The 14,901-nt window shown below is 39.0% G+C and overlaps 1 protein-coding gene across 1 annotated transcript; it reads right to left on the bottom strand.

Moving 5' to 3' along the window:
* Positions 1-1,185: 1,185 nt before the first annotated feature.
* si:dkey-202l22.3 (7 transmembrane receptor domain-containing protein) lies at positions 1,186-13,145 on the bottom strand. Its single transcript, XM_044031542.1, has 4 exons — positions 12,957-13,145; positions 6,675-7,147; positions 5,514-5,911; positions 1,186-4,762 (listed from the first exon to the last, which is right to left on the bottom strand). The coding sequence occupies exons 2-4, from the start codon at positions 7,129-7,131 to the stop codon at positions 4,535-4,537; spliced, it is 1,083 nt and encodes a 360-aa protein (XP_043887477.1). The 5' UTR covers positions 7,132-7,147; positions 12,957-13,145; the 3' UTR covers positions 1,186-4,534.
* Between the last annotated feature and the right edge of the window lie 1,756 nt (positions 13,146-14,901).

Below are 14,901 nucleotides of genomic sequence, written 5' to 3'. Positions count from 1 at the left end.
TTTTGGACGACATACAATACTATGACGTTTTTAAACTATGACATTTTTGACTAATTTTGGACCACATTCTATACTATGACATTTTGAGTGATTTTGGATAACATACTATAGTATGACTTTTTTGTCTCATTTTGGACGACATGCTATACTATTACTTTTGGACTGATTTTTGATGGCATTCTATAGTAGGACCTGTTTGAGTGATTTGTGACGACATACTATAGTATGTCTTTTTTTGAGTCATTTTGGACGACATACTATACTATGACTTTTTTCTGTGATTTTGGACGACATCCTATGCTAAGACATTTTTCGGTGATTTTGGATGACATACTATACTAAGAGGGGCCACACGGTGGTGTAGTGGTTAGCACTCTCGCCTTGCAGCGAGAAGACCCGGGTTCGAGCCCCGATTGGAACAAGGGCCTTTCTGCATGGAGTTTGCATGTTCTCCCCGTGTGTGCGTGGGTTCTCTCCGGGTACTCCGGCTTCCTCCCACAGTCCAAAAACATGCAATGTGGGGATTAGGTAAATTGGACACTCTAAATTGACCATAGGAGTGTGAGAGTGAATGGTTGTTTGTCTCTAGTTGTGTGTGTGGCCCTGCGATGGACTGGCGAACTGTCCAGGGTGTACCCCGCCTATCGCCCGATGTAGCTGAGATTGGCACAGCACCCCCCGCGACCCTCTGGTGGAGGATAAAGCGGTTAGATGATGACTGACTGACTGACTATACTAAGACTTTTATCTGTGATTTTGGACAACCATATAGTAGGACCTGTTTGAGTGAATTGTGACCATATACTATAGTATGTCTTTTTTGAGTCATTTTGGACGACATACTATGGTATGACTTTTTGGAGTGATTTTGCACGATATACTATAGTATTACTTTCTTTTGTGATTTTGGAAGACATACTATAGAATGACTTTTTTTGGCGATTTTGGACGACATCCTATAGTATGACTTTTTTTGGTGATTTTGGATGACATACTATACTAAGACTTTCTTCTGTGATTTTGGACGACATACTATAGTATGACTTTTTTACTGATTTTTTGCCAACATATTATACAAACAACAAACAAACAGACAATCTAAAGGCTGAAAACCATCATACACTCCAGAAAGTCTTATCTTTTTTTTTTTATTGAGATCATGTTCTTTGAGATCATAATATTCATATTTGCCTTGGTGATGGACTGAACCTTACAGTTGTCTCGAATAACGTATCTGCCCCAGACATAAAAGGAAAAATATTTTTCAGTGTAATGCAGTTCATTGCAGCACCATCACTTAACACAACCCCCATAATAATTACATACAGCATTTTAATTCATAACTCATTTAAACACCTAAACTGGCCATTTTAAGCTTTCAAGCTTCATAGCTGTTGTACTGGATTATGGAATTCATAATTGTTGTTTGCACTGGACAAATGTCCAGATGAGCAGATTTGTTTGTGACCACAAACAAATCAACAAAAGTCTTTACAGTTTTTCCTCTCAGACACATAAGTTCAGGCTGTCATTCATAGGTGATGGGTAACACTCAACATTACAGTACAGTAACAATGGTAATAGTGTAATAATAGGGAGATAATATTATGATCTTATTTCTGTACTACTCACCAAATAAAAGCTTGGTAAAAACAAATAGAAAAGGGTGCAGCATGGAAGAGAGAATACATTTTTGTATGATATTATGATAATATGCCAAATACTAATTCTGATTCCCAAGCATTTTACTGTGAAACAGTAATACCAAGACATTACTTGAAATTTACTTATATATTCTCCTTATTACAACAATATTACTGTTGTTATAATTAAGTTGAAAATGGCATTAGGCATAAGATAGTAATTACCATAGTAATATATATTACTAACCATAACTATGTTGTTACTTTACTGTCATCACCTGGTGACAAGTGTCACCAGGTGATGACAGTAAAAAAAAAGAAGCTACAAAATAAAGAATAAAATCGTTTGGTTTTAATTTACAGACATAAACCAACATGTGTGGATATGAAATACATGTATTTATGTTCGACAAGCATAGCTGCATTATTTTGCTTTGTTTGTGACACACAAAAGCTGTTGCCAGAAACCACTCACCCTTGCATTAGGGGAAACATTCAAATTTGCATGTCAATTAATATCCATAATATGAAACAGATGACCTGGTTTGTCTACACAACATGTTTATGAAAACAATTCAGAGGTCTCCACGTCCCTACAATTGAAAATAGGGACATGATTGCCGTCTCGTTGGCTTAAGGTCATTTTTGACGACACAAAAGGCATCACGTTTGTGACTGTAAGAGAAGATGAATAATAACAAATTTACATCTGTCGCCTATATATTTACACGAAGAAGAAGAAAACATTTCTTTTTAAGCTTAATTAATATACTCCAGTATTAGTGTTCTTATGTTTTGAAGATAACCACATCATTATTCAGTGTTTTGATGTGCCTAAAGGCCATTGACAAAGTTGCATTATTTATTTATTTATTCTTGGTGACCCAAACAGTAAATGTACAGGTACAAAGCTCTGGCGTACGTTCATGTGGATAAACTATTCATGCACGCACACTCTCATTTTCTTTAGGCTGTCAGTTGAGTGCCACTCTTCATGCTGTTGTAATTGGCACCCTCTGTCTGCCCATCGCTGTCTTTGAAGTTTCACCAAATAAATCATTTTTCATCCTTCATCAGTCTCAGCCACCATCACTATCAGTGTCTGGACTCCGTGGAGGATTAACTGGGCAGCTGCTCAGGACCAGATGCCTTAGATCTCAGTATTTCCCTATTTCAAATGCACCAAACGCGCTGTTAAGACTTCATCATCACATTAATATTGTAATGTAATATAATATTGTAGTAATTTCTTTCTTTTGCATTTCTCTCCTGGTTGAATTGCTTTACAATGAAAAAAGGTTTTTATTCCCAAGGAGAGCTACTCAAGGTGAATTTTAGGTATTTTGCTTGACAGATGTCTGTATTTCTGTTCCACTTTTTTCTCTGCTCTTTTCCTAAAAGTTCAAACCTATTTGCAAAGGCTTTAACACTTAAATGACACAGTGCCTGGCACTGGGCACCGGAGGAAGGTGCAATTCATCTAAAAACAGCTGACCTCTCATCTAAAGGACAAAATTATAAATCTTGGAGACCCTTTCAGCATGAGAGCAAAAAAAATCACATTGAGTCGAGGTGAACCTTGCAGTTTTAACGTTCACTTAGAGAGAAAAGCCAATACAACGCCGGGAGCAAAATAACCTAATTGCTAAAAGTTAACAGTTGGCATCTGGTTTCATTACCTTGCACTAAACCTTCATGGGGCATTTTAGCGCTTCCAGTAGGCTGACCAAAGACACTGCGTATTTTATAATCTGCAAACTTAGTTAGCTGATTGAACAAATGAGCAAGTCGTGTTAGCTGATGGACAATTTTCCATGCAGAGCAATATTTGTAATGCATCGTGCATCAATCAATTAAAAAAATAATTATTATTTCAGCCTTAATCATTGATAATAATTATAAAGAAAACTGTAGCTTGAACAGAATTAATGTGGCTTAAATGTAATTCAGATTACATGAATACGTTTAGTGATGAGCCTTTCAACAAAGAAGAAAATAGACTTTATACCAGCTTTTGTACTTGTATTGTACCCAGTAGGAACTTAACAGGATTGGTGTCAGTGATGCTTCGGGGCCTATTCTTCGTGCTCGCAATATTAAGTTGATCATTGTGTCCGTCTTGTTTTCTAGACAGAATAAAAAAAAACAACAAGACTTAGTCCATCAGGTGACATCAATATGAGTTTGGCACATTGGCACAGTTTTACAGAGAGCACGTGCGACACACAAGTTTAGAACGCGCAACAAAGTAATAGTGAATAATACCACGCAATGACGCTAAAACAAAAGGCAATGCGTATTTTATACAACTTATCTAATACAATATGTCTGACATGTAATACAATAGAGACATAATTGATATAGAATAAGATACAAGAATAAGATTTTTAGCCGACACAAAATATTCATCCATCTTCTTTTGCCAGCTGAGAAGAGTTCATTGTTAAGTCACTTCCCTGAAGTCAAATACTGTTCAGGTGAAACATGTCACCCTGTAATCAGTGTAACCACCCCCAGCATATGTTTGTTACACAGCTCCTGTCATCTGTTTATCCTGTTGGAACTTTTTGAGCTAACAGGATCTGCTTAATGTCGACACCAGCAGCTCGGCCTTCCAACAAAACGTAGGAATCCAACTGTGTTAATCTTTACATCACAATAATTAACTACACTCCGGTGTGCATCTGCATCTTTGTAATAAGTGACCTCACTTAGAATTTACAAGTGGTGAACCTGTACAAGAGATGACTAAATGTTTTAAAGTCACAAAATACAAAACAAAGACTGAAAGAGCAAAGTGACTCGAATGTGTAACCAGAAGCTGGTTTGCATCAGATGTTGGTGTTTGAGCAAAGATGAGGCTCCGTATGAGGCTGCTAAAGAAGAAGCAGTTAACTCCTGGATGACGCTCTCTCCACCATGTCACTCTGTCGTTTGCGGCAAGGACACAGGTAGCCACTCAGGTGCATGCGCACCTTGCTGTGCAGTGAGGCATAGATGAAGGGGTTGTAACACGCAGAGCTCATCGCTACCAAATGGCAGCAGACCTGTAGGACGTTTATGTAGCGTTTCCCAATGATGTGGAACTCTTGGTCCAGGTCCAGCAGCAAGTTCAGGACCTACACAATGACATGAAAACACCTGTGACTGCACAGAATCTGTGAGGATTTTGAAAATAATTTTGTCTGACTCCGCCGACCCTGAATAAAGGGACACTGGACAGCAACTTGTGTGTTGTGTTGTGATAGTGGCATGCTCATTTATATGATCTAATGAACATGTTGTGCCAGCTTAGGCTTACGTCCAGGAGCCCACCACAAATGTGCAGAATGTACAATGAATCACATTTAAGCATTACTTTCATTCATTTTCAGATGCTTCACTGTTCATAAAAAAAGCCACTTGTGATGCACAAGCTTAACATGATTCGCACTTTTATCGACAATTTGCATGAGACAGACTCAAAGTATGAAACTGCCATCTGTGTGGAAGCAGTGCCCCAGGAAATAAGCCCAGCATCTGCACAAATCACCCCGCCTTAATACGATGAAGAAGAAATCCCAACCTGTTAGCCTTTTGCACGGCTCATTGTTGTCTCGGGGACACAATTACCTGCTGTATCAAATCTAACAAGCTCAAGGGCAATAAAAGCTTTGCTCTATTTTTAAAATCACATCTCTGTTTTCAAGTTTATTATTTACAGATACTTGCAAGATCCTCCTCATCACCCTTTATGTACTCAAGATAATCAAATTCTGCTGGACTGAACAGTTATAGTATAGTTAAGTAATAGCAGAGAAGGGATTGTGCAGCTAAAAGAGTTTTTGATTTCAGACCTTTTGATTTTTGGATCTTCTCACGCACACTCACCTGCAGGGGCAGCCAACACAGTGCAAAGGCCAGCACTGAAGCGACCAGCAGAGAGAAGGTCTTCCTCCTCTTTTGGTTCCAGCGCTGCTGGCTGCTGGATAACTCCCCTGGTATTGAATAGTGTTTAAGGCTGACAGATATGGCACAGTAGGAGACACTGACTGACAACAGAGGAATCATATAAGAGGCGACGAGAATGAAGCAGGAATAGAGCAGCCGCAGATTGCCACTATCTGGCCAGAATTCCTCACACACAACCAAGTCAATACCGCTCGGTCGAAGGTCCAGGTAGCGAGTGTAGAGAGATGGCGGCGCAGCCAGAGCCAGAGACAAAAGCCATACACCCAGAGTCACTGCACCACAACCCCATGCAGAAATCCTCTTCCTCACAGGATGAGCTGAGACAGAAAAAAAAAAATTCAGACATAGCATACGATAGGTAAAACTTAAAGCAGTACAGCGTGCCGTGCATTAGATCTACAATGTGAGTTGTAATGCTCATAATCCTGGTGAAAACTGCTGCACAAAGAAACAATGAAAAATAGTTACAAATGTTCGGTTTCACTTGGGACAATTTTACCCGTTAATCCTTTAAAAATAATGCTGTATTTAAGGCTGCACAATTATTTAAGATGAAGTCAAATCCTACAATTGAACATGCAATCATTTAAAACTGTGTGAGACACTGCGTGAGGATGGCTGATATCAATATTTGTTAAAGCCGTTTTCCACTCAGACATCTGAATGTAACTACTTCTGATTCCACAGTTCATGGTGTCAGATTGTGTCAAGGATGGAAGCCATAGGTTTAGTCTTTAACAATGTAATGTATACTCTTCCAGGTTTGCCGTACTGTCCTTCATACTAAATGTAAGTGGTCACTGAGGCTGCTGAATAAAAGTACAATAGTGAAGTGGGAATATAAAATATCATGAAATGGAAAACACCTTGAACGTGTGCTAAAGTAAAAGAATAAAGGCCAATTCCTTGTTTCCCCGTGAACGTGTCGACTGCTCCAGAACATCGATGTGAATGTGGAATCATCGTCCCATGACCGACAAGGACCCTCACTATACTATGAATGGAACTGCAGACAAACTCTCTGTGGACAGAAAATATGAAGGTGACTTTTTATGTACTTATCACTACCACTGGCCTTACCTACAACAACATAGCGGTCAACGGCGATGGCAGTGAGAGAAAGCACTGACGCAAACACTGTGGCACATTGCACCAATGGGACCAGGTGGCACAGAGGTCTCCCAAAGGCCCAGCCGTGGCTGTCGAAGGCATAAGACACAGTCAGTGGAACACAACTCAAACACATCAGCAGGTCTCCTGCCGCCAAGTTACCGATGAAAAAGTTGGTAGCGTTGTGGAGCTTCTTGTCGGCCAGGATGCAAGCCAACAGCACGGTGTTTCCTACACCAGCCACGGCCACAACAAGACAGTAGAGAGGCAAGAAGAGAGGCTTGAAACGTAGAAGGAGCTCCAGGCCTACGAACACGTCCAGGGGGTTGCTGTGGTTGAGTCCATGCAGTTTACTTCCCTCGAGCTTTTCTCGTCCTGTCTCGTGGCTGGTGTTACCGGTCACAGTTAAGTCCAGGAATATGTCCATGTCCCCGCAGGCCGACCTACATATAAAGGACAACATAATCCTTAATGAACCAGTAAGTATTACAAGAATTATAATAAACTGATAAACATCACATTTGGTATTCTTCCGCTTCTCCCAGCCTCGTACGTATTAACAATACGCGCCTGGACATGTTCTTAGGAAATTGACTAAATCACAGTGCGACTGACACATGATCGGCCAATGTTTACACATTTATTCTCACATTCTAGTTGATTTTTCAGTAACAACAAAAGTAAATGGGCTGACCGTTTCTCATTAAGTAGATATTCACCACACCATTTATTTATGAGGATGGGGATAATTTGTTCAATTGATGATAATAATCTTTTTTTTCTTTCTTCATATGCAGCCTATTGTTTTGACGGTGAATGGAACACATACAATTATATCCACCCTTTTTTGTGATGGTGCCGCAACAAAAGAAACCAAAAGCACCCGTTTGGACGACGCAGGAAGAGGAAATAGCTAAAACTTTAGTGCAGTATCTTATACTTGGGGTTTGGGGCAAGTAAATAATCCCTGGTAATTGTAAGAAAGATGTGTGTGTTATGCTTTTTAGTGAGCAATCTGCAACAGAATGTGCTTAATTTTTGCAAAAGCACACTTTTCAAAATATGATGAGTTACCACTGAAGTCCCCGCAGTTTGTAACTGTATGTGCACACTTTGTTACTGAAGAAAACTCCTATTCATAGACTTCAATTGACATTCACCTTTCACCTTTCACCTCATTCAACGACTTCACCCTTTCCCCAATTTGTAAGGGTGACACTGACTCACTGCAGTGGGCGAAATTATGCAAGTAAGGTATGTTGTTTCGTTTCAAACTCATCATACAACTGCTCTGACAGACACTGGTAATTGTCTTAGACTAATGAGGGAAAATATTTTCACTTAAAGTAAAGTAAATTAGGGTTCCACTCCAGAGAGCCAGGGTCATGCTATTGTCCAAGTGTTATACTCGACACTAACCTGTAGACGCTGTGCTCCAATGAAGCGATAAAGCAATAATTATACTGCGTGGTAATTATAGCATTGCTAAAACAACAAATCAAATGGTGGCCTTTTGCAGTAAGTGCTGTGTCCTTCAAATAGCTCATAGATCAATTTTCTGGTCACTGTTCAGTGCAGCCCGTAAAGGTGTAAGACAGGAGCTCACATCCAAAATTAACTAATCAAAACACTTTTATCTGTTCTGTACCTTTTTAAAGTTGCTGATGTGTCGTTCACAGCGTTATATTCTAACTGCTATCGTTGGTTAGTGGCACTGGGTTCTCACTCCCAGGGGTTTTCAGTATCTCATAACATTTTATCCATTCAGTGACCAGAGAATGCAGAGTGCAAAAAGGACTCCTCTGGTCTCCTGATGCCCTTGGGAACTGAAGTGACCTTCATATGTGACTACTCTCTCCGCTCTCCATGCCATTTCCTATTTCCTCCTTTTAATTAATTTATGCATCGGGTTTAAATAGACTGACCTATTTTTCTTCATTTGTGTATTCATTATCTATGGAAGCGCATTGCATGCAATTCGTTTCCGTAATTATCCACTTCAAAATGAGAAAAGCACACTGCATGTGCATTCAGGCTGCTCTAGGAACATGGCAGCACAAGGTGATGGCCTCTGTAGAGCAAGGTCTTTGCCTTAATTACATTATTCTAATCTTTCAAAACAAGGGTATAATTTGTGCCAATAAAACCTCCTAAATGTTACACACTGGATCTATAATAACTTAATAATGACCGAAGTTTACAAGAACAGTTCAAGGCTTTGTGGATACTTTGAGGATATTATTATTTTAAAGTTGTTTGTATGAATTTAGCCTTAATGTGGTGGTTTTTAAAACAGTATTCAGGAGTTGTTTCCAATTAATGAGGAATACAAATCACTGACATACAGTGGGAGAAATGTCAGCATGTTGACAAAGCTATCGTGACTAACACATGGCGTGTAGGGTCATGACAGGATCAACTTTCCTGTTGTTATAGAGGGAGTGGGATTGCCTTCTTAATCCACCACAATTCTAAGCTGTTCCCCATACATACATAACTGCGTATGTGTCCTTTTAACTTTGAGTCAACACTGCAAACACCAAACTGTTTTCGTGCTCCTGGTAAACAATTCCCTGCACTTTAAGTGATTTCTGATGTCTGTGAAACTTTTTGTTAATGTCAGCCAGTTTTCATAAAAAAGAAAACCATCTGACCTTTAAGTGAAGTATTTCCATACAGAATCAATTCTGGTGGTAAAGCAGTTTTTTCATCTATTTACTTTTCCTTTAAAGGTCTGTGTGCAGATGCAGTTGAAAGTACTTACTGACTAAGAAGTGTAGCAATGTAAGGTGCAGTGGATTTGAATGTAGCTTCCCTGTTTGGAAATAAGCTCATGAATGCACCTGGTACAGTTTACTGCTGCTACTGCTGTAAACCCTCAGTTTGAATACGATAAACGTCTTGATCCTCTGGGTACAGATTATTTTCTGGCGTCTGTAAACACAGGGAGAGAGTGTCCTTTTAAGGTGAGGACCAGATGCAGTGGAGATCAATAATCCATTACACACTACACAATATGCTTAAAAACAGTTTAGTCTTGAAGTGATAGGATTACTTACAAAGTAATTCATTATTTTATATCTCAAGGGGCAACAACAGAGGAACTGCACAAAAAAAAGGATTAGGATTGTGTATAAGTTAACAGCATTTACAAGAACAGTCAATACAGTTACGATTACACCATATGAAGATAATTTATAGACAGTACATACAAAGTGGACACAGTCTTCCACTTTAAGTAAGACTCTATTGAATAACCAGCAGAGGTTGCAAAAAAGATCTCCATTTGAATGGAAGAGTTTGCTTCTCAATCAATTTATAACCTCAGTAAACATTTTCCTGAGAAGTAAATGGTCTCAATCACTCGTTTCAGGCCTTCTACAACTGTCAATGATGCCAGCTTTGTAAATTGTCACACCTTTTATAGGAAGTTAGACAATAAAGCATGACACATATGAAAGGACGCCAGTGTGTCCAGTCCCTGGTTGCAGGTGTCTGTAGAATTCTGGCTGCAAAACCCTCCGTGACGTGACCTGGCCAAAGTCGAGGTTTAAAAATAGGAGTTCAGATTCTTATGGGAGACGTCACAACTGTTTGACACTTGATACGGCTCATGACGTACATGAGATAAGACATTTAAATCCATTCAGTTATGAATGTCTATGTAACAAGACAAGTGTCAACGTATCACCTCACTCTGGAGACACTGCATGTCGTTCAGACCGACACTGACAGCCCCTGATGCACATTGTTAGAATGCAGCTGATTATGGGACAGGGTCAGTGGCACATTTTAGGATGATATTTTAGCAAATCAGTCACATGATCACGTGTCTGCAAACCACAAATAATCTGAGCTCACTTTTCTGAACAATTGAAACGTGACTTACAGCTGTGTTTATCATCATGATAGATTTTTAACCACTTGTGGTGCTTTTTAATAAATATATGTAAAAAATTCTCACGTAAAAACACTGAGGAATTACTGCCGTGTCATAACTCTGTCTGTCAAAACTGAATCAACATCTGAAGAGCTTTTATTGGCTACTATAAATCATGACAAACAAGCTTTGAAGGTCTGAGTTGAGAAGAGCCACTGAAGACAGTGATGATGAGTGATCTAACTGACATGACCGAAATAAACATATCAATAAATAACTAAAGTCTTCCATGACTTGTGTGAATAAATGATGACACTGATAAAAATCTTTAGCAGATGGTTCCAGTGCAGTGATTGAGTATGAATAGCACATCAGTGCAGCCGGTTTGAAGATTATTTTTGGATGATTTACAAAGTCCAATTCAAATGCTGTTAGGGGCCATTACTTGCTCAGCGGGTCTCATCATTTTGGATCCAGCGTCTCTAAGCGGCAGACGGCATTGTGTACTCTGATTTCCAATTGTTCCGTCCATGTTCATAATCGATATATAGGTATAGGAATAGTTTTTTTCCCTGCTCCCATTTAGGTTCCCACTGTCTACCTTATGTGACCACTACAAGGATAAACCCACCATTGCCTAGTAACACTGTTACCATGGCCTTTGTAGAAAGCAAAGGCAGCTAATTTGTGAGGCGTGATGAGAATTGAGCACCCTCGACATGCTAAACAGGAGGGACGACTCCTGATGACTCCCACCCTGTTTTGCTAATGTTCTCTTCCTGTCTTCCCATATTCCTAAATACTCACAGTTTTTTTTTTGTCTCTCTGAATCGACTGACGTTCCCTAAATAGAGCAATTCATATCAATCTTGCATTTCCATCATTCTGCAGCTGCTGATGCATCCAAAATGAGCCAGTTATATGCCAATTCAGATTTGATGGTTTTCCTAGAATTTGAAATGGAATTATAAGAAGCTGTTTATTTTCAAAACTGCCCCACAAACTTCATACCAGTTTTAGTGCAGATATACATGTGACATACATGTCTGTGCATGTATGTAGATAACATGTTCCTGGCACTCAACAGCACCATTTCCCTAAGTGAGATGTTAAGTAGGGTTCTTTCTAGGTGTTTGACACTAACACTGAAGTTCACACTGCAGTGAGGATGTCTTTCTGCAGGGCTAATGCTGAATGCTGGCTAAATGTTATTATCTCCTGCTGACTCGTTCATTTGGAGAGGTCAAAATCACTTTAACAGCATTGGCTCTGACAAATGGCAACTGAAGTTGTGCAAACACATCATGCACAGAGAATAAAAACCAGAAAAATCAGAATTTAGAATGTTATGGTTTGCTATTTAAGGTGAATTATCAAAAGCAATCATCCCCAGTTTATGTGTATTTGACGCTGCTGGTTAGAAAGTGTTCCTGGGGAACATATATACCACTTATGTACTGGATAAGTGTTTGTATTAAAGCAACAGGCTTCTGCTATTTTTCCCTCAACATTTATCCTTAACACAACATAAAAGGCACTCAGTCACTGCTGCACTCCTTTAGTCTTCATTCATGCTGACAAGATTCTCATACAGACGTAACAAGAATGTGAAAAATAAGTATCATTTATTTTCCTCAAGAAAACTTAACTGTGCTTTGGATTGATGATGACTCATATTGTGCTGCATGTCAAAAATGTAGGTAGGGTATCTTTACCCAAATGTCTCAAATACCCAGATGTCTCATCGCTAATCTATGTATTTACATACACAAACGCTGATTTGCAGGACTCACTTTTTACACTGTATACGCAGCATGTAAAATCCCACTTTATTAAAAGCACTTTATTAATGGCTCTCAGGACCGATCAGACTGACTACGTGCTTCTGCATTTTGGCCACTGCTGTTCAGCTGCTGCTCCTTTGAGAACACACACTGACAGAAGATTATAATTTGGATTGATCCACATGTCAAATTGTGGATCTATTCAAACGGATCCATGTTTTCAATTATCAAACTACTGATTGTAATTTAAGTTAAAATTTAGATAAGTTACATTTAAAAGTTGTTTTTCCAACAGGCATTTCATTATTCATATTGTCTCATACAGGCATTTAATATCAACAAAAGATATGCTGATTATATAATACAATCTAAGATCCTTCTTCTTGCAAGTAACTGGTAGCTGATTCCAAAGAACTTCTATTCACTAATAATGAAGATTTTTTTTTTTTCATCAATTGTGCTTAAACTAAGCAAATAAAACTAAATATAGTGCAATATTTGAACATTTGTGGTAGAATGCTGGTGTTTCATTTTTTGTATCTTGAGTAAATCAATAAATGTCATTGCAAAGAGTGAAGGGAATCTTACCTGTGCAGATGTGTAAGACTGAGAAAATCCCTGTGTGGTGTCTCTTCAGTTCAGCATGTTCTCGTCTCCCTTTTCTTTGTTGCCTTTTTGTCTTTGCATGTGCTTTCTCTATCTCTCTCTCTCTAGTCACAGAGCTTATATCTCAAGTGAGACATGCTTTTCTGCAGCTTTTACAGAGCACCACAGTGATTTGAGGAATCAGACGGACACGGCGTCTCATTCAGCACTGAGCGAGAGTGACAGAGGGAGGGAGGAAGAAAAAGGACGACATAACCTCTCTCCCTCAAATCTACAGGCTGCGCCTCCTCCCACTTATTCTTTGCATTGTTTGCATCATTAGTCCTTCACACCCATGCAGGTCTGTACAACAAAACACGAGCTTGGAGACATGCTGAGGACCACTGTTCAGCAATGCATGACATACCCACTAGAGAAGAGAGGATGACATTTTCCTCTGCTCTATTTGTTGTTGAAATCCTTGGTTTTCTGTATACTCTCTGAATGACGGAGAAAATGAGCAACCACGTGAAAAAAAGCGGGAATAATTAGATTTTTGTCTCCACAGAGGGGACAGAGATGAAATTATCCACGTACAGCGTCATCAAAGACTTTTAAAAATTGCAGATGCTCACCTAATTGTGCTGGTTGAGAAGACATTAACTCCTAAAAACGAACAAATACAAATCCATATTAGAAATTGAACAGATCTATTCTCCAATAGCTACTTATCTTAGTCGTGGCTTTTGTAATAAACCTTCTTGTAAATATGGAATGTAATAAATACTGCAGAAGACAAGGACTGGAACAATCCTGCAGCGATTCACACATCCACCATCGTTTATATTGCAACACTCCAACCTGCTGCCACCCTCACACTGAAGTGAGAGAAGGAAGCTGTACTATTTTATTTTTATTTAACCAGGGGGGATTAAAAATCTCTTTTTCAAGTGTGTCCTGGCCAAGACAGGTAGCAACATGGTTAAAAACAAAGAGATTATTACGAGGTCACAGACAAATAGGCAGCATCCAGACATAATAATCAAATAAGCCATTTTCAGGATCACAATCATTATCATAAAACTATAAACTATAAATCATCCATTTTGAGGTAGGGCGATGTGTATATGTGTGTGAATATTACTCCCGTCTTGCAGCTGTGTCACATGTTCGTTCACATCAGTGGTAAAAGTTAATTTAGCTCAAGATAATCAGAATCAGAATCAGAATCCTTTTATTATCCCGAAGGAAATTGTTTTGTTACAGTTGTTCCATATCAGACTCAGTAAGTACCAGAAAAGTTACAATTTAAAACATTTAAAAAAGAAAAAAGAAAAAATAATTAAAATTAAATAAAAATAGCACAAAGCCCTTGTTTAAACAAGATTATCAAAATGACAAAAATGTACAACGTGTACAGGATAAACATTATCAATGTAATAAATGAACAGGATATTAATATCTTTGTATATCCCCGACCCCTGCGTGCGTGCGTGGGTGCGTGCGTGCGTGCATGTGTGTGTGTATGTGTGTGTGTGGAAAGAGGCTGCTTTTAGAACCAATGTTTAAATGTGATGATGACCATTCGGCAGAACTGTGCAAGGGGCAATTCAATACAAGATTGACACCTCAATACTGAACACTGACTAGCTGACAAACCCAGGAAAGACAAGATACAGGAAAGCAGTGGGTATTGATTGCTTTTCTCTTTTTTTCAGTTTTCAAGAGGAATTTTGCACAGCACTGTTTTTGTTTGAGTCTGTAAGAAAAGTGAACGTTTGTTCGGCGTCTTTGTCCACCTGTAAATGTTTACAAAAAAATGCCAGACCATGAGCATTCAGGCCTTGTGGCACTGAGTTGACTTTTAATGTAACATGTTAACAGTACGTCACTGCTGTCTGTGCCAAGTGACTGTAAAAGTATTCCATTCCACAACTCAGCTGATCAG

Source organism: Solea senegalensis, linkage group LG8 (assembly GCF_019176455.1).
Source record: "Solea senegalensis isolate Sse05_10M linkage group LG8, IFAPA_SoseM_1, whole genome shotgun sequence".
Lineage (NCBI taxonomy): Eukaryota > Metazoa > Chordata > Actinopteri > Pleuronectiformes > Soleidae > Solea > Solea senegalensis.
This window is presented reverse-complemented; position numbering and strand designations above follow the sequence as displayed.